At 41.5% G+C, this 21,398-nt stretch overlaps 1 protein-coding gene across 4 annotated transcripts in view; it reads left to right on the forward strand.

Annotated features, from left to right (window-relative positions):
• MATN2 (matrilin 2) overlaps positions 1–21,398 on the forward strand; it is a 140,132-nt gene that overhangs the window by 91,702 nt on the left and 27,032 nt on the right. For all 4 annotated transcript variants that reach the window (XM_014847769.3, XM_014847771.3, XM_014847772.3 and 1 more), the window contains exons 6-8: positions 305–427; positions 12,346–12,468; positions 18,908–19,030. In XM_014847769.3, coding sequence (XP_014703255.2) covers positions 305–427; positions 12,346–12,468; positions 18,908–19,030 — 369 coding nt within the window. The remainder of the gene's footprint in view (positions 1–304; positions 428–12,345; positions 12,469–18,907; positions 19,031–21,398) is intronic.

A 21,398-nucleotide genomic window follows, 5' to 3' on the forward strand; every position in this document is an offset into this window, starting at 1 on the left:
TTATTTTTGCTGTTTACTGGGTGTAAATGTATCCTGTGATTGTTTTGATTTGCATTTCTTTAACTTAGAAATACAATTGTTTGCATGTTCTTTAGTTTTCTTCTGACATAAATTGCATGATCTAGACTCCTGATTTTTTTTTTGGAGGGAGGGAGGCCTTGAATTTGTATTTGTTTATCCATACTCTGGTTTTGGGAAACAATAGTAATCCTTATTTATATCTGTTATAAGTATGCTTCCATTCTACCATTTCCTTTACCTCTGTTTGTGTTTCTACTTAAACTCTGTGTTTTAATCTTTACAGCTGTGGACTACTGTGCCTCAGAAAACCACGGATGTGAACATGAGTGTGTAAATGCTGACAGCTCCTACTTTTGCCGGTGTCCTAAAGGATTTGCTCTTAACCCAGATAAAAAAACATGCACAAGTAAGTTATGCACAAAAAAAATTTATTTTTGGTGCTACTACTATGGGCTGTGGGGCCATGGCAATCTCCCAAGCATAGCGCAGCATGGGATTGTGCGCTGGGCAGTCTAATACCTCTGGGTCCTGTTCCTCCTTTGTCAGGCTTTCTTAACTTGTCCTAAGATCGTAGCCCACTCTAGCTCAACTTCATCCTTCAAGGCATTTGATGAAAGTATCTTTTAACAGAGACCACATGGGGGAGAGTTCTTCTAGCATCTGCTGAGCATGCTGACAATCAAACCATCTTACTTCATGCTGGCTCAGCCTGGCTGTTCCCATCAGTATTAATAGGGCTTCAGAAATATTTTCATTGAAGCTTTGTGGCTTGTGGGCTTCAGCTCTGACTCCACACAAGTACAGGAAAATCGCTGAGCCAAAAGGAGTTGAGTGTGGCTGCTCCTGGGTGAGGAGGGGTAGGTGGAGGGCAGTTTGCTGAGAACTGATCATTTTTTGTTTGAGCTGTTGAGTTCTATTTGATTTTAGCTATACACATTACGAATCGGAGTTAACTTTAGCTCCCGAAACCTAACCACAAAGATTGATAAAGGTGATCACTAGTTTTGTAAAAGGATTCCAAAAGCGTTCTTTCGAATGTAAAGGTCTGTCAGAGCGCTTAACGGATTGTGTATGGAACCTCTCCTATAGAAAGGTTCACCTGAGAGAAGCTTGTTTTTAAAGTATTAGGGCCCAGCATATTTTAAAAGTGAAAACTAATAGCAATTTAGAATGTCACCTCTGAAATATGCATCAATGAGACAATAGGATTTCAATTCATAAAAAGTTCCTGTACCCAAAACCTTTCTAAAATGCATCTATTATGTAAAGCAGGATATACCTGCACAGTGTTTTTAAAAGCATCCCCCAAAACCTCCTGAAACATAAGCTTACTCTTCAATCCCTAAATATCCACAGCTTACAAACACCAGAGCTGGAGGCAGGGGTGGACTATGGAATTGTAAGGGGCACATTAAGTCGAAAACACGCATTGCTGGAGCCCTAACCACGTGCCAATAGCAATGAATAAGGCAAGGTCCCTCCTGGAGGAGAAGATTATCTTGGCTCAGTGTTGACAATACAGCCATCATTCACCAAGCAGAGAGGGTGACATTGGGGGTTCGGGAGGAGGAAAGATGTGCAAAGATGTGAGCCAGACAGCTTCATATCCACACACAGCACAGTTGTTTATTGAGAGAATAAGTGAACGAATGAATGGACCGCTCTGTTTCTAGTCTCCCTTCCCTCCTGAATGTTCTGAACTATAAACTAGTGGCCTGGGCTGTGGTAATGGCTGGGGACTTGTGGCTGCTGGGCTGATGAGTCAGTTCTCTCCATCAAAGGGGAGGCCATGTGCTGCCAAGGGGCGGCCTTGCCCTCCGTTCAAATTCCAGCTGCTCTGCTTTTTCACTGGGTGGTCTTGGACAAGTTATTTATGCCTCAGTTTCCTCAGCTGTAATAGGGGATGATAGTACTGCCTACTTCGCAGCATTATCTTGAAGACTAAATCCATATAAACCATTTAGCAAATTGCCTAGTGCTGAGTACGTTCTTGTAAGGGATGATAGTGGCTTCAACGACTTTAAATTGGTATTTATTGAGCATATGCCACATGTTTGAGCTAAGTTTTATAGTGCATAAAAAATTCAAGCCTTGGCCCCAAGCTTCCACTGGAAGTTGGTGGGGGACACAAGCCACACAGAGCAGCTCAGTCACCATACAAGGTGTTATATGACCACAGTGGGCCCAGAGTGTGATGCAGACAAGACCTACAGCGTGAGTTAAGGGAAGGAGGAGACCGGTGGGACTAGAATAGGTGGGGATGCTGCTGCCTTCCCGGGATGAGGCCTGGAGGAAAACTCTTATCCTATCCACTCTCCTTCCTCCCTCTGCAGAACTCCTTCCCTTGCTGGGGTCACCAGATTTCCACTCCCAGCCCCAGTTCCCCGAGCCTCACCCTCACCCCCATACTGTGGCTCAGTATGTCTCCTATCCCAGAATCTTTGGGATGTGGAGAATGACAAGGCCCAGGATGGTGCAGGCAAAGAGACCCTGGAAGTAGATTCTGCAGTGCAGGGGGACTGGGAGAGGAGGTCTGGCTGGAGTCAGGAGAGGACTGGTCCAGCTGTGAGGTCTCATCAACAAGGCACAGAGCCCAGCAGTGCAGCTGTGTCTGGACCCTGTCAGAGTCCAGAAGTGGGCCGCCCCCCTGCGTGGGCAGAGGAGAGTGCTGGGCAATCAGAGGGCTCTGGGCAGCCAGCATCAGGGAGATGTGTCCCCTAGAAGAGGAACCCCCTTCCTACTATGCTTGGGGGCAGGGCAGGGAGCCAGACCTGGGGAGGGGACTGGCAAGAGAAGGAGACACCAGGAGTACTTGGAAAGCTGTGCGAGGAGGAAATGAGGCAAAGCCCAGTTGTAAGAACTGAGACACTTGGGAGTGCTCCAGATCTGTGGCAGGGACAAGAGCAAGAACTGGGAAACGGGGTCCAGTTAAAATGACAGAAACGCAGGATGGAGGCAGAAGCTCAGAATCAAGGCAGGGATCCTGTTAGTGATTAATGAGGCATTGCCTCAGCTTCTAGCCAAATCAGCCTGGCTGCTGCTGTGAAGTTGAGAGATTGAAAAAAAATTTTCCACTTCTCATAAACTTGCAAGAAATGAAATAAAAGATACTCAGTTCCTTAAATTTCAGGCTCTATTTTTAACCAAAAGCATATCTGAATGCTAATCCAATTTGTAAATGTGCAATTATTGTCTAAAAAAGTAGACTAGTCAATGTAATATAGAGAGCATGATTAATTTATGATTAAGCCAAAATGTACATAATAGAGCTTTATGTTCCTGAACAAATAGTATAATTTAAAATATGTAAGTAGTGTTCAAAAAGCACCACTTTTTATATCAATTTCTTCCCCTAAAGCAATCCATCCAAATCGATCTGAATATTTTCTCAAAGGGAGGAGGGTAGAAACATGCAGGTACCATCAACTTGCAAAATATTGGCAAGGCTTTTTTTTTTACTGTGCTAAAATATACATAATACAAAATTTACCACTGTAATCAGTTTTAAGTGTACAGTTCAGTGGCATTAAGTACATTCAGGTTGTCGTGCAACCATCACCACTATTTACCTCCAGAACTTTTTCATCTCCCCAAACTGAAACTCGGTACCCATTAAATAATGACTCCCCATTCCCTCCTCCTCCCCCGAACCCCTGACCAACACCATTCTACTCTCTGTCTCCGTGAATTGACTGCTCTAGGAACCTCATATAAGTGGAATCATGCAATGTTTGTCATTTTGTGACTGGCTTTTTCACTTAGCGTAATGTCTTCAAGGTTCATCCATGTTGTCGCATGTGTCAGAATTTCCTTCCCTTTTAAGGCTGAATACTATTTCATTGTATGGATAGACCACATTTTATTTATCCAGACACCTGTCAATGGACACTTGGGTTCCTTCTCCCTTTTGGCTACTGCAAATAATGCTGCTGTGAACTTGGGTGCACAAGTATCTGTTCAAGTCCCTGCTTTCACTTTTTGGGGGTATATACTTAGAAGTAGAATTGCTGGATCATGTGGTGTCAAGACTCTTTGAGATCTAATTTGAAATCACTACTCCTGAGCCATGCATGAGACTCTCAGATGTTCAGGGTCTTCGCGTGGGAAAGATAGAAGACTTCAGTCTACTGGACAGGGATTCATGTCTTTGGTATTAAGGAAACTTTGGGTTTCACATCTAATGTCTTATCATCTAGTACCTGTAATCATGAGTAAAGGCAGTTGTGGACATCATATTTTGCGTGTTGCTATTTATTATTTAATGACTTTGAGATCATTATACTCATTATTTTTCAGACTCCGTTGATAACTTGGTTGGCATTTCCATCCTTATTTTTCAAATAAGAATGCTTTGCACAAAGTAAAATACTAAATGAATATTTGTACTTGCGTAAGAAACATAGAAAAAGGAAATGATTTTATACCGAATCAGCAATGGAAGAACTAGAATGTGTCAGTCTTTGGGATTCCTGGCCAGCTCAGTTGGAAGGGGCCTTGAAGTTCAACCTAGGTCTGGTGCAACCACCCATCCTACAGTGTACCCAGCATGCCATCATCCAACCTGCACTTGAATACCCCCACTGACAGGACACTCGCTCTACTCCATACAGTGCATTCCACTTTGTGCAGCTCTGACTCTTGGAAAGAGATTTCTTAAACTGAGTAGATATCTACTTCTTTGCATTTTGAGACTAACAGAACAAATTGAGCTTCTCGCATCTTCTTGGCCACTAAAAATGAGTCACATCAGGCTAACTTTATTTCATTTAGTAGACTAACCAGGCATAGAAAATGTGGTAGCAGCTCTCTAGATTTTAATAGACATTTGACCAATTTTCTAATGAGAGCCCTGTGCCCCATGGAGCAGGTGGAGAAATGTGTGCTGGATGCAGGAATAATTGGTTAGATTTGTAATTGGCTGACTGTCTGTACCCAGAGGATGATTGCTGAATCGAGAGCCTCCTGGAGGGAGGCTTTTAAATAGCCTGGTGGGAAGAAGCCTCAAGGAGGGCATGAGAGCTGTCTTCCATTCTTAGTGACCCTTGGTTGGTTCTTGCTGGGCAATGTTTATGCATCTAAACCCTCACAAAGCACTCCATTAAGAGTAATACCAATAATCATTTATTCATTCAAAAATATTTGTTGAGCACCTACTATATGCCAGATACTGTTGGAGACACTGGGCATGCAGTGGTAAATAAAACAGAGCAAAAGACCTCTCTCCTTATGGAGTTTATGTTCTATCAGAGCAGGGTGAGAGAAGAATACAGGTCTCAATGAGAAAGTGCCATTTGATCAAAGACTTGAAGGAGGTGAGGGAAGGAGGAGACCTTTGAGGCAGAGGAAACACAGCACCAGTGCCAAGGTCCTGAGGCAGGAACTGTGAGGCCTGGCAATGTTGAGGGACAGCAAGGAAGTCTGCCTGACTGGAATAGAGTGAGAGACGGTGATGCAGGTGTTGTGGTCCTTAAAGCATATGGCCTTGCCCTCTCCACAGGCATACCTTCACTTCTTATCTCCCCAAAATCCAGTGATCCCTTGAGCTCATAATCACTCCCCTATACTGAGATCCCAAACTGGCTTTGTTTTGTGTTTTGGATATAGACATCTGATGCCATACATATTGTTCCCAGCAATGTTCCCTGATTATTTTCTTCTCCAAATTACTGGGCACCTCCCACACTGTTCTTTTTTCTATATTATTTCTTCCATTTTCCATGGCAACTAGTTTTGCAATTATGAATGTGTATATTTATTTTTAATACTTTTTCTGATTACAAAAGTAACATGTTCATTGTAGAAAACTGGATAGTAGAGAAATGAAATTGTATAAAATGAAATGATCTGTAATCTCATCACCCAGAGATAACCATTGTTAATAGTGATTTGTACATTTCTCTCCAGGCTTTTTTTAAAGCATATGGGTATATTTTTAGAGAGTTGAGGTCATACAGTATAACATTAAATCATGAACATTTTCACATGTCATTTAAACTTTATCAAAAACATTTTAATGTCTGCATGACATTTGATCATTTGTAGATATCACAATTTGTTCAACAGGTTTTTTCTTGGCTGTTCAAATTGTATTGTGATAAACATCTTTGCACATAAATCTTTGCATTTCTGATCATTTTCTTAGGAATGAAACATAAAAGGAAATTTGTTGAGTCAAAGACTATTAACATTTTTAAGGTTTTGGATGTATATTGCAAAATTATTTTCCAAAAGCTTTGCACTAATTTATACACTTCTGTAAGTGTGTTGAGGAGGCAATTTTTAAGATTTTTGCTAACTTGCTAACAGAAAATTTTTTTCATTTCTTTATCTATTATCGTGTCTTTACTTACCTTTTCTTCATAAAATTATGTGGTTATATATATCCAATTTATAAATATATAATTTTTGGTGGTGTTATTTGATTAATGAACAATCTGCTCCAATATAAAAGATTATAAGTGATTCCTATAAGCTCCATGAGGCAAAAGATCTGCCTTTTTGCCCACTGGTGATCCCAGTGCCTATCCATTATAGATGTTTGGAGAATATTGAGTGGATGTGTAAATAAATGAACAGTGAGGTTAACACTCCTTCATGTAATTACTAGACATTCAAAAGAAAGGAAATAATAAATACATGAGTGAAAATAAAAGAAATAGAGAACAGAGAACCAATAGAGAAACTGGTAAAACCAAGAGGTGATTTTTTGAGATCAATAAAATTGATAAACCTCTAACCAGACTGGTCAGAGGAAAAAAAGAGAAAACACAAATTACCAATATCAGGAATGAGAGAGAGGACATCACTACAGATCATGCAAACCTTGAAAAGATAATAAGGGAAAATAATGAACAAATTTATGTCAGTAACTTCAGCAACTTAGTTTAAATGGACAAATTCCTTGAAAGACACACACTACTGAAGAAATAGATGAATAGGTCTCTGTCTGTTAAAAAATTAAACTTGGACTTAAACCTTCCCACAGAGAAAACTCCAGGCCTAGTTGGCTTAACTGATGAATTATACCAAACATTTGAGGAAGAACTCATATGAGATTCTACAAATTCTTCCAGAAAACTGAAGAGGAGGAACATTTTTTAATGTATTCTATGAGGCCTACCATTACTCAGATACCAAAACCAGAAAAAGACACTGCAAGAAAATAAAACTACACACAAATGTCCCCTATGAAATACATGCAAAAGTTCCTTAAATAATTTTAGCAATCAAATTACACAATATCTAAAAATGGTAATACATCATGACCTAGTGGGATTTATCCTAGGAATTCAAGGTTGGTTTAACATTCATAACTTGATCAAAATTAATTCACAATATTAACATACTAAAAAGCAAAAACCATATGATCCATCTCAATAGATACAAAAAAAGAGCATTGGACAAGATTTAACATTCATTTATCATTTTAAAAAAACCTCTCAGCAAATTAGAGTGAAGGTAACTGCCTCAATTTGAAAATGCATCAGTGAAAAAGCCATCAGCTACCATCATATTTAATGATGAAAGACTGAATGCTTTCCTTATAAGATCGGGAACAAAATAAGATATCTACTCTAACCACTTCTATTTAGCATTGTACTAAAGATTCTAGCCAGTGTAGTAAGGAAGGAAAATGAAATGGAATCTAGATTGGAGAGGAAGGATTAAAACCATCTTTATTGACAGACGACATGATGATCTATGTAGAAAATCCAATGGAATCGACAAAAACACTACTAGAACTATTAAGTGAGTTTAGCAAGACTGCAGGATACAAGGTCAATATACAAAAACAACTATTTTTGTGTACTTTCAATCGAAAATCAAAAGTTAAAATTAAAAAATAGCATTTACAATAGTATCAAAAATATGTAATCACTAGGGATAAACTTGACAAAAGATATGAAAGACTTGTACACTGAAAGCTACAAAATATTGCTAAGGGAAGTTAAAGAACACTTAACTAAACAGATATATCATGTTTGTGAATTAGAAGACTCAATATTGTTAAGATGTCTGTCCTTTCCAAATTAATCTGTAGGTCAAAGCAGTATCTATCATAATTATAGTATGCTTTTTTGTAGAAAGTGACAAGCTGATTCTAAAACATGTGGAAATGCAAAGGACTAAAATAGTCAAATTAATTTTGAAAAAAGATGAACAAAGTTGGAGGACTTAAACTACCTGATTTTTAAGACTAATCATGAAGCAACAGTAATCAAGATAGTGTGGTATTGGAGTAAAGATGAACATATAGATCAATGGAACAGAATAGAGTCCAGAAATAGACCTACATATATATGGTGGAATGATTTTCAGCAAAGGTGCCCAGGTATTTCATGGGGGAAAGGATGATGTCTTCAACAAATGGTGCTGCAACAATTAGATTGCCATATGCCAGAAGAAAAGGGACTTGACCCTTACCTCACACCACATACAGAAATTGCCTTGAAATGGATTTTAAAGTTAAATATAAGAGTGAAAACTATAAAAATTCTAGAACAAATAGGAGAAGATCTTTTTGACCCTGGTTTGGGCAAATGTATCTTAGTTAGGGCACAAAAAGCACAAACTATAAAAATAAAAAATGAATAAATTGAACTTCAGAATTAAAACTTCCATTCTTCAAAAGATACTATTACTAAATGAAAAGATAAGCCACAGACAGGGAAAAAATATTTGCAAAATGTTTATCCAACAAAGGATTTGTATTTAGAATATATAAAGAACTCTTAAAACTTAATAATAAGGAGACAAACAACCTAATAAAAATGTGCAAAAGATTTGAACAGATACTTCACCAAAGAAAATATAGATGGCAAATAAGCATATGAAAATACATTCAACAGTATTAGTCATTAAGGAAATGCAAAATAAAACCACAATGAGATAACTACTACTACACCTAACGGAATGGCTAACATTACCAAATGTTGATGAGGGTGTGGAGCAACTGGAACTCTTGTAAACTGCTGACAGGAATGTTGAAGAAATTAAGCATGCGTCTACCATATGACCCAGACATTCTACTCCTAGATGTTTACGCAAGAAAAGTGAAAGCATATGTGTACACAAAGACTTGTATATGAACGTTCATAACTGCTTTATTTGTGATAGCCCAAAACTGGAAACAACTCAAATACCACCAGAAGGTGAATGGATAAGCAAATTGTGTATGTCCATATAATGAAATACGACTCCACAATAAAAAGGAACAAACCATTGACATACACATGAACATGGATGAATCTCAAAATAATTATGATGAATGAAAGAAGCCAGACCAAAAAGAATACATTCCATATGATTCCACTTTTATAAAATTCTAGAAAATGCAAACTAATGTATCTTGACAAATAGAAGATTAATGATTATTTGGGGTAGAGGGAGTGGGGAAGAAAGAATTAGAAAGGGGCACAAGGAAACTTTTGAGAGTAATGCTTAAGTTAATTATCTTGGTCGAAGTGCTGGTTTCAGGAAGCATAGGTACATCAAAATTTGTCAAATTGTTCGTCTTAAATATGTGGAGTTTATTTTTTGTTAATTTTAGCTCAATGAAACATAGAACGCTCTGTGACGATGAAACTGTTTCCTATCTGTTCTATACGATGTGCCAGTCAGAAGCTACCAGGGCCATTGAGCACTTGAGATCTGGCCAATGCAACTGAGGGACTCAATTCTTTTTTTTTTTCTTCTTCTTCCCAAAGCCCCCCAGTACATAGTTGTAATATTCTAGTTGTAGGTCCTTCTGGTCGTGCTATGTGGGACGCCTCCTCAGCATGGCTTGATGAGTGGGGCCATGTCCATGCCCGGGATCCGAACCCACAAAACCCTGGGCTGCCGAAGTGGAGCACACAAACTTAACCACTCGGCCACGGGGCTGGCCCCTCAACTCTTAATTTTATTTAATTTTAATCAATTTTAATTTAAATAGCCACATTAGACAACATCGTTCTAGGTTAAAGGAGGCTAAGCATATATGAAAACTAAATATAATCTCTGACCCTACACTGGATCCTGTACTGGAGGGTGAAAAATGCTATAAAGAACATTATTAGAGCAACTGACAAGGCTAGAATACAGATGTAGATTAAATGGAAGTATTGTATCATTGTATATTTATAAAGTTTATAGCTGGACTGTGGTTATACAGACGGTCCTCAACTTACAATGGTTTGATTTACGATTTATTGACTTTACAATGGTGCGAAAGGGATATGCATTCAGTAGAAACTGTACTTCGAATTTTGAAGTTTGATCTTTTCTCTGACTAGCAATATGCGGTGCAATCCTCTCTCGTGATGCTGGGCAGTGGCAGCGAGCCACAGCTCCCAGTCAGCCACGTGATCACAAGGGTGAACAACAGATACACTTACAACCATTCTGCACCCATACAACCTTTTCACTTTCAGTACAGTATGCAATAAATTATATGAGATGTTCAACACTTTATTATAAAGTAGGCTTTGTGTTAGATGATTTTGCCTAACTGTAGGCTAATGTAAGTGTTCTGAGCACGTTTAACGTAGGCTAGGCTAAGCTATGGTGTTCGGTAGGTTAGGTATATTAAATACATTTTTGATTTATGGTATTTTCAACTATGATGGGTTTATCAGGATATAGCCTGATATAGGTAAGTTGAGGAAGATCTGTATAAGAACATATCCCTGCTTTTAGGAAGCACACATGGCATTTGAGGCAAAAGGACCAGGATGTATCTAACTTATCCTCAAATAGTTCAGAGAGGTGAGCAAATGATAAAGCAAACAGGGTAAAAAATTAACACAGATGAATCTGGGTAGAGGGTATATAGATGTTTCTTGTACCTACTTTCATATATTTTTATGTTTACAACTTTCTATAACTTTGAAATAGTTTCCAAAAAAAAAGAGTTCTTTTAGTACTTTTATATGCAATTATGACATTGCAGTTATATTTTTTTAAAGCATTCTAGTCTTTTAAGGGTACTTTATGAAATATTTATGGACAAAATTATGTAAATTCTGGGGTTTGCTTCAAAGTAATATGGAATCCTAATATGGGGGATGGGAGTATAGCTGAAACAAGTTCAGCCATAGATTGAGTCTCTTGAAGCTGAGTGATGTATATATGGATTTATCATACTATTCTGTCCACTTTTGTATATGTTTGAAATTTCCGTGACTTTCAACTGGGAAGAAATGACATCTTCTCAATGTTTTTCCTTTCACAACATTGTGTGCCTTTCTCTTACTTACTTTGTTTCCTTTGGTAATGGCTAGGAAAACTCATTTATAGCAAACTCTTCACTATGAGAATGACATATGTAATTAAAACAATAAAAATCCTCATCAAAACAAAAAGATTTCTCTTAAGACCCAGTCAGTGGCCAATCATTTCAGCCAATTTTAAGCAATGCGTCCAAGTTCCACTATAACAATATACTTTGATCAGACACTTCAAGAGAAGTCTCTTTCCATACCTGAAAATAGCTATACAAGAGGCCGCCCCGGTGGCATAGTGGTTAAGCTCCTGTGCTCTGCTTCGGCAGCCTGGGATTCACGGGTTCAGATCCTGGGCACGGACCTACACACCACTCATCAGGCTATGCTGTGGGAGCATCCCATAGACAAAGTAGAGGAAGACTGGCAACAGATGTTAGCTCAGGACCAATCTTCCTCACCAAAAAACAAAAAAAACCTCAGTAAAATCTCATTATAAAAAATTCCTGTAACTTTTTTTTTCCTGAATATTTTGGTTTAAATTAATTTGTACCCAGTGATCACAAGACTGTGAAACATTGAGAAGATTTAGGTGCAGATGAGTCCAGACATGTAAGGAAGGAGGTATTTTGCGCTCAGAACATCTTTGCCTTTCACTACTAGACCTTCTTTTTCCCAGGATCTGATTTTGTATCCTACTGTTCAGCTCAGTGTTTGAGGAGTTTAAGTGGTTGGAAGTTTGACTTTGGGAAGATTTCATTGCTTTGATTGTATAAATTCCATGAAACATTCAGTTACGCTCTCTCTTCCCAGCCTCTGACATGAAAAATACCCAATGACACTCTCATTTTAGTGACTCTTACATGAAGCAAGACAAGAAAACCACCCTCGCAAATTTGTTTGTTGCATAAACATTTTGTAACATGTCAAGGAAGTTCTCTTACTCGGGGGTCATATCCTTAAACATGAAAATGGCCTCACTGAGAGATCCCTTCATGGCGTGAGTGTTTGAGGTCACGGGAATTTATCTGTTTAGAAAAAGTTAAGACTGAAAATCCCTTGGTTTTCCTATGCTAGATTTATCATTTTGTTGGCCATTTTTATGATTTTTCTTTCTTCCCAGAGATAGACCACTGTGCCTCGCGTAATCACGGCTGTCAGCATGAGTGTGTTAACACAGATGATTCCTATTCCTGCCGCTGCCTGAAAGGCTTCATGCTGAATCCAGATAAGAGAAGCTGCAGAAGTAAGTTGCACTGGGTGTTGGAGAAGGGCCTGTTCCGCTGAGTGCCCCGCTGGTTTTCCTTTTCCTTGAAAATCTTAAGCAGATATACTTGTACTCAGAATTTGTGTTTACTAACATGATTCTGCCCTTTATTTTACCTTTTGGCTCACCTGATCCTGTGAGGGCGATGATTTGTAGAGGTTGAATAGATGAGGTCTGCCCATTGGATTCATTTAATAAAGTTGAGGCCCAAGTTGCAGCTCCCACCTGTCTAAAATAAGGGCGCACTCTCCTCCCTACCCCTAAGACATGTATTTGGGACTTTGCGAAAGAAAAGCCTGGGCCCAGAGACAGGAGGAAAAGGAGCTGGCTTCTTCCAGTCCTACAAGGTAAGACACTTGATGGCTTCTAAGAGGAGGGAACTTGCAGCTCTATCCTCTTTGATATGAAGGAAGAAAAAATATAAGACCTTGAGGCATCCCCACAGCATTCAAGAGGTGCACGGTGTCAGCAGAATGATCTTAAGCATGTGCTGAGTGACTCAAATGCCTGTCATCTGGTACATCAAGGGGCTTGGCCCGGGGTCTAGAGCCTGGACCCCAAATGGGATCTCTTTAAATCAGACTGTCCGTAAGAGACCACTAGAATGGAAGGTCCGAAAGGACAGAGATTCTTATCTTTTTCTTATCGTTGAATTCTCAACGCCTCAAAGTGTTTGGCACATGTAGATGCGAGACAAGATTTATTGAATGTATGAATGAATGAGTAAATGGATCTTTCTGAGATTTATTATCCTGGAGAAATTACAACTATTATTTGAATTACTCAATCTTGTTAGAAAGATGGCCTTTTTAAGGCATGTAAGTTGTGGATTTTTTCAAAAAGTATTCCCGTAGTCAGTCCACACTTATGCACACTGAATTATTCACGTTCTCCTGACAGTGTTGTTTACAGAACTCACTGGAGCTCCCATTTAGGGATGTATTTTCTCATGTGCTTCTTCATTGACTTCTTCCTGATGATATGTACCCCAGTGTTCTGTGTTGGAGGACTGAATTTTCAAAGGTTTGACCGAATATCTCTTTTGAAAAGCACCATGGTCTGTATAGCTGAATCCAGATAAGCCACATTCTGCTTACAGCACATATTAACTTGCATGCTCATTCTAGTAAGTGTTAAACCTTGTACAGTTGCAGAGGCCATATTTTGAAACTGAGCCTCTCTTATAAAAGGTAATTTCCATTGCCTTGCATGGATGCAAACCCTGGAAACATTCAGGCTTTAAATGAGAATTTTATCTGAGAGCATTCAGAATGCAGAAACAATTAGACGGAATATTTTCTGTTAGACCACACACGCATACAATATGTTAGAGGGCCAACGTTTCTGGCCTGGCTGCTCCTCTCTGTGCTATTTACACCTTTTTCTAGGGGGGAGTGTGTCAGTGGTTGACTACAACCCGGAAAAATCACTCACAGGTGGACTTACATTTGTGGGCCAAAATCTCTTATGTGGGGGATAATTAGATCTGGTTCAACTCAGACACTCACTGTGGTTTCAAGCTTGACTGTGTGTTACTAATGGAGGGAAAAGGAAACAAGCTAGGCATGTGGCCATCAGTGGAGGGGAATTTGCTTGAAGCTCTGCATCTCTCACTAATGGTTAAAGACTCCCTCGACCTCTGCCACTCCCTCCACATCCTGCCTGGAAGGCATTTGGAATAAGAGGAGGGTCTAAGGCGATAGTCTGACCACCACAAATTGGCCCACAGATGGGTCTGTTTGCAGTGAGGCCCAGTCCAGGGGCCCTAACGCTCATTCATAAATACTCGGTGATTATAGCTCCATTTCCTCTGTAGCCAGGTGTCCTACTTTTTCATCCAAGAAAAACGGAATTTATTTCTAAAACTCGTTGTCCTCATCAGCCCCTCTCCCAACATCCTGCCTCATCGTTACATTTTCCATTGTCTTCGCTGCAAACCCAGCCCTCGACTCCTGAGGTCAGCCTCTTAGAGCCGCCCCTGACTTAATGTTTGCACTCGGTCCATTATGGCAGACAGCTGCTAGCGGAAGTAAGCACTCACTGTCTCTCTGGAGCATTATGTGGAAGAGGGAAGCAAAGAATTTGGGTTTAAAATCAGAGTTTGCTTTTAGGGGTCTGAGGATCTCGAGAGCGTTACAAATCTCAAGCTTAGGCTACAGCCGTTTACATTTACTAGACGGTAGATGGGTGTGGGCTATTTTCAAATCTAATAAGAATCTATTTTTCAAAGGAATTTGATGTCATCCTATTTAACTAGAAAAAAAAATTCAAAGCAGACGCCTACTGAAGAAAAGAGTCTTGGGCAGAATTTGTTCTTCCTCGACTCCCAGGCATAATTTCTCCTTCTGGAAAGTGCTGTCATTGATTTAGGGCATAAATCATTAAGGCGGTGATGCAAAGCACAGAAACTGGGACTGCCCTGGCCACGTAGGTGGGGCCCCAGGGTGGAATCAGATGTGGGTGTGACCCCATGTGCTGGGCTCCAGGATTGCTCATGCTGGCACCATGGCTGGTGATCCCTGGAGCTGGAGACATCACACTCTGAAGAGCTGAGGTGCGGTCCACAGGTGGGACGGAGCCAGTAGACCTGAGGGCCAGTCTTGGCAGTGTCACTCACACTGGCCCTGTGACCCTGGACAGGCTGCTTTATTTCTCTGGACCTGGATTTCCTAAACCAAAGGAACACAACTTCCTGCTTTAACATTTTGTTGCCTGTCTAATTTTTCTGAAACTTACTATCTGTGCCACTCAGTTGGCTTTATAATTTACTGTCTGGAGTCACTAATCTTTCATGTTTTCATGTCTTTCCTCCTCAGTTAGGTCTCCAACTCTTTTATGAGTTAGCACTCATAAACACTGTTTAATTTGTTATCTGACAGTTCAGCTGTCTGACCACAAAGGGGTTTACTGGACGGACACTCTGGGCTTTACCAGATAAAGCTGCAGCCAAGCCGGACCCATGTGTAGTGCTTCCCGGCCAGTGAGGAGACCGAACCAGATATGGGGTGCATAGTAGCTACTCAGTAAATACTGATTGAATGAATAAATGAGCGAATGACTATCTAAATAATACACATGTGAAGAAATATGACTCAAGCGTGTCAAGAAGGCAAAGATCTACAGTTACACTTCTGCTATAAAGATCTGTTCAGAGAAGACAGTTTCGAGTTGCTGTTTGCCAGATAGCTGAGGGATAACATCCTTAAGAATCTGAATGTTTTTCAGTTTAACTATTTTTTTATATAAATCTTTCTTAAAGACAATACTGGCTTTTTAAAAATTATGGTAAAATATATGTAACATAAAATTGATCATTTTAAGTGTACAGTTCATGGCATTAAGTACATTCACATTATTAGCAACCATCATCACCACCCAGCTCCAGAACTTTTCGTCCCCTCAAACTGAAACTCTGTACCTGCTAAACAGCAACTCCCCACTCCCCCCGCTCCCCCCAGCCCCTGGCAACCACCATTCCATTTTCTGTCTCTATGAATCTGACCACTCTAGGTGCCTCATAGAAATAGAATCATAAAATATTTGTCCTTTGGTGCCTGGCTTATTTCACTTAGCATAATGTCTTCAAGGTTCATCTATGTTGTAGCATGTGTCAGAATTTCCTTCCTTTTTAAGGAAGGAATAATACGGAATATTATGGAATTTAATGGAATAATATTCCATTGTATGGGTACACCACATTTTGTTTATCCCGTCTTCCATCAGTAGACATTTGGGCTGCTTCTACCTTTTGGCTATTGTGAATGATGCTGCTATGAATGTGGGCATAAAATATCTGTTCGAGTCTCTGCTTTCAATTCTTTTGGGTGTATACCCAGAAGTGGAATTCCTGGATCAAATGGTAAATCTATGTTTAATTTTTTGAGGAACCTCCATACAGTTTTCCGCAGTGGCTGAATGCCGCCTTTTTAAAGCAGAGTTTACTGAAGATAATTTCACCTTTCTCTGATGGTGTAATGAAGTGATTCCTGCAGGCCTACACCATGTGGCCCCAGACTATGGGGCCCTTTGTGTTCTGTGTCTGTTTCCTCGGTTGCTTGTTTGTATGTGGCCGGTGTTTTATTGCCATTGAAGCTCTTTGCTTGTTTCCTGGCATTCAATTCTGTTCCATACGTGTGAGGATGAGTTCCGGGCGGGTGAACTGAAACTGCACACAACTAACAACTTCTGCTCTCCTCACACAGAAGGGATGAGTTATGTAGAGAGTGCCAAGGAGTCAATGACACAGGCGGTGGCATCTCTTCTTTGAGGCCAGCCCCAGCATGTTATGGGAATTGTCTCTGTGTGCTCAGCCTGCAACCACTTCTGCCCATACTCTATGCACGTGGAAAGTTCCATCCACCAGTCACCTGGGACAGCGCATCATGGACCCCTTGGATGGGTCTGAGATCCCTCGGGTGTGGGTTCCATTCACAACTCCATTTTTACTAGCTGTGGGGTCCTGAGTAAGTTATTAACCTTTCTAAAACGCTGTTTCCTCCTCTTCTTTAAAAAATGGATAATAATAGCACATAAGTTATAGAGTCAAATGAAATTCTGAAGCAGGTGCTTATGATATGGTAGCAACTATGATTATCATCACTAATTCTATTATTGGACTGCTTCTAATGATGCAGTCATTAGAAAAACAAAAATGACATGGTCCCTACTCATGGAACTCACTGTCTGTGAAAGAAGCAGACATTGAAGCACCACATTTAAAAAATGCTGCATAACCATTGTGATGCATGCTGTGGAAGAGAGGTCCCCTGGAACTCCTTCATCAGGGAGTTCACTGAGGGCATCGCTGAGGAAACGATGTTGAGCTGCCTGTGAATGAAGATAGAGGTTAACTAGGGCAGGGAGGAGCCACTGAAGCAAGAGGGTGACATGTTCCGTCTTCAAGTTATTTGTGTATGTAAGCTTCCTCAAATACTTTTTGGACAGAGATATGATAAATAAAAATAAAATGTGTGCTTTCTCAGTTCATTACTTTATGGTTTCAGATCATTTCTCCTGTATCAGTTAGGGTGATTTTTTGTCATGTAAAATAGGAAATCCAACTGATGGTCTCTTAAGCCATTTAAGGATATTTACTTTTTCCCTAACAGATCCAGATCTGGGTGGTTGATCCCAGAGTTGGCTCAGTGACTCACTGATGTTATCAAGAACCCAGACTCTTTCTATCCTTTTACTCTGCTAAAGCATGTTGACTTTTCATCCTGATTGTTGTTGCCTCATGGCTACAAGACAGCTGCTGTGGCTCCAGGCATCATATCTTCAAACTACTAGATCCAAAGACAGAAAGGAGAGAGGGTAGAAGAAGGCATTTCTCTTCATACATCTTTGTCTTTTCAGGAAGGGAAATCTTTCCTAAGGGCCCCAATAAATTTCTCCTTAGGTCTCACTGGCCAGAACTAGGGCATATTTCCACCTCTGGACCAATCATTGACAAAGGAGAACATAGTTGCCAGGCTGGCTTAGACTAGTCATGATTCATGCCTTGGGAGTCAGGGTTCTAGTCCCAAAAAGACAGCGTAATGGTTTTTGGCAGGGCAACTAACAGTGGCTGCCACATCCCCAGAAAAAAGAACAATGCAGTAAACTGATTTAGCCCAGCCACTGAGGTTGGTGGTGACCTTTTCCCCCAACACCAGTCTCATAAAGGCCCTCCACAAGCTCATTTTGTTTTCTTTTACAGTTCTCCATCTCACTCATAACCTGCTCTGTGTGGGGTTTTTCAGGTTTAGCATTTTCTCCCAGGAAATGAAATTGGTAATTGGCTGCTGGTTAGGATGCCACTTCCATCTGCTGGCAGAAACATGGCTTGGATGGGGGTGAATATTACACAGGATGGAACTGCAACATCCTGGGGCAGCATCAGAGATGTGTCTTCTCCAAGTTCTTGATCCAGATGCTGCCATGATCTCACTCAGAGCGAGGTTAAGCATTTGGACCCTTCTTAATGTCACTGCCATTTCCTGCCTTTCCGCAATAGCTGGATATCTTGTAAGATCAGCTTTGTTCCTTCTGCCTTGCACTGTCCCATGTCGCTGTGGGATGTCACTGCAGATAGCAGCTCCGTACATGCTTTGAGCTCTAGTGATCAGGTTAACTCATAGAAGAGACTGGATTTTCTCAGCTTTTCCATCTTTCTTGGAAGGGGATTGGCTGGGGACTGTGGCCCTCAACCCATTTCTCAGCCCTTTGGCCCTTAAAGTAGAAAGAGTCCAATGCCGGAGAATCCAGAGGTACATTTCAGGTACCAGGTTGTCTTTCCCAGAAGCTCTAGGAGAGCAGGCGCTCTTTTCTCTCTGGCCTACATAGCCCCTTATTTACTGAATATTTCTGGGGAGGGGCTGACCTCCTAGCCCTGGGAGAAGCCCAGAGCATGAAGAAGGGTCTTTCCTTCTCCTCTCAGGAATCAACTACTGTGCACTGAACAAACCAGGCTGTGAGCACGAATGCGTCAACACGGAGGAAGGCCACTACTGCCGCTGCCGCCGGGGCTACACCTTGGACCCCAACGGCAGGACCTGCAGCCGTGAGTGTGCCGTGGGGCAGGGGAGCTGCCGGGAGGGCGAGGGTCGCACACAGGCTGGGGGCTCACTAGCAGCCAGGCACTTCTGAGGCTCTTGGCTTTCCCTGGGCTTGATGATATGACAGGCTTAGCTTTCCTTACCTCAGTTTCATCATCTATAAAATAGGACTATTAATGCAACCTACCTCATAGATTGGGTTGTGAGGATTAAAAGAATCAATGTGTATAAAACACTTAGAAAAGTGCTGCTAAACATGTAACAAGCACTCAATAAATATTAGCTACTATTATTATTTGCTGTTGAGAGCATTGATTAAGTCAGACCGCCCTGAATCTATATCCAAGCTCTGCTGCATACTTGACCTGTGAACCTCTGCAAGTTATTTAACCCTGCCCGGCTTTGATTTGCCCATCTGTTTAAAAAAATGAAGATAATAATAGTATTGATCTCCTAGAGTTGTTAAGGGGATAATCAGGACCATTTCAATCTCTTAGCAGTGTGCCTGGCATAAAGAAAACATACAGATAAAGATAATAGTTCATTATCATCAGGGACCTGGGAGAGTGACCAGTGCTGGCCCCAGGTTGGGAAAAGAAACTGGAAGAAACAGACCTCGGAAAGCACTTAGGCTATGCAGAGCTGATCTGAGGGCGGAGCTGAGAAACGTGGGTTTCTGTGAAGCCTTTTCTTAATGTCCTTGTGTAAGAGGCACAACAAAGCTCCACTTGGTGACGTAAATGCACGGAAACTTGCAGGCTTTGCCAGCTGGATGGTTCTGTCGTTTTTCATGAGGCACAGTCTCCACTGGTCCAGGCCAGCAGTGGTGGGGGTGCGTGAGCACTGCGGTGGATGCCTGTGACCCTGGTGTGCTGGGAGAGGAGCTCGGTGACACGGCTGGCATAGAAGGGGCCCTTTGTGTGGCTTTCCACCCAGCAAGCCACACATCTGCTCCAGTTATGGGGACAGAGATAGATTGTGAAGGAGAACAGAGCAGCTGTTGAGCATTTGGGCCCTAAACTGCCAGGAGGGGAAGTTTCACAGATGAAGTATTAGGTACAGAGCAGTCCTCAGGAAAACTTGTGCCTCTTAGTCTTCAGAGGGAACAAAGTGCCTCGATTAGGCTTTCTAAGGACTGCTCTTGGCGGTCAAAGAACTTCTGACCCAGAAAGTTGGCACTGATCTGCATTTGCCTCTAGATGTCTCTAAATCCTTGTGAGAAGCCAGTGGGGAGCAGGAAGTCTTCCATTTGACAAGGAGACACCCTGGTGAAGATGGATCTGTGTACATTCTGCCTTCTCCCAGGAGTGTGGGTCTGCCAGCTGAAAGCCCTGGCAGGTATCCTGGGGCAGGCTGGGCATGACCTGGCTGAGCCCACCTAGAGCCCCAGGGACCATGACCTGCCTCTCCCTCCCAGCATGTCTTGGGGGAGTCTAGAAGAGCTCAGAGGAGAGGCCAGAAGAGATTATGCCATTCTTTCTTTCTGGGTTCTGATAAGAAGGACCACCTAATCACTTTCAAGAGAGTGTAAACCAAGCCATTTCTTTCTAGGAGTCCCCGGAAAGCCATGGTATCCTGTTCCCCTGGAGGGCTCAGGGAGCCCCAGCCCATAATGACAGCAATCCCTCTGAGGTGCTCACTCTGCACAGGCACTGCCGTGGACACTTTCCAGGCACTCACTCACTTTATCCTCACAACAGCTTTTGAGGCAACTCCATTCTTATCTCTGTTGAAAGGCAGGGAAACAGCAGCACAAAAAGATGAAGTCACTTTCCCAGGGTCACGTGACTGGTAAATGGTGGAACCAGGATGTGAATACAGGCCTTTGGCTCCTGAGGTCCTGCAAATGTTTGCGGAAGGCACATCCACCAGTGGAATGTTCCAGAAGATGCCAGTTCCAGGCCCTGCAGGAGTCAAAGAGGCCCACTTGATGGCCCTGCACAAGGCCTCCAGTGTCTCTCCAGTCACTAGGGGTGCATTTTCTCCATCAAGGAAATCTGGGAGGCAGCCCGCAGGGCTGTCTGTGGGAGCCCTTTGCCACAGCTGTGTGTTCACTGTGGGGCCAGCTGTGCAGTGCTGGGGGCCAGGATCGGCCACACATGCAGGCCCTGGCTTGGGTTTGTTTTCTGAATCTGAGTGTCCTGGTTACGGGGGATAAAAACACTTTGACTTTTTCATTTTCAGATATAAATGAAACTATACAATTAATTCTTTCCCAGCAACACTGAATGATAATAAGCAATCATTAAGTGATTACTGTGTGCCAGCTACTGTTCTGAGGGCTTTACTGTATCAACTCCTCTACTTCTCAACACATTCCTTTAAGAAAGCAGCCATCAGCATCCCCATTTCTCAAGTCGGGAACATGGCAGC

This window comes from Equus asinus, chromosome 12, assembly GCF_041296235.1.
Source record: "Equus asinus isolate D_3611 breed Donkey chromosome 12, EquAss-T2T_v2, whole genome shotgun sequence".
In the NCBI taxonomy this organism is placed as follows: domain Eukaryota; kingdom Metazoa; phylum Chordata; class Mammalia; order Perissodactyla; family Equidae; genus Equus; species Equus asinus.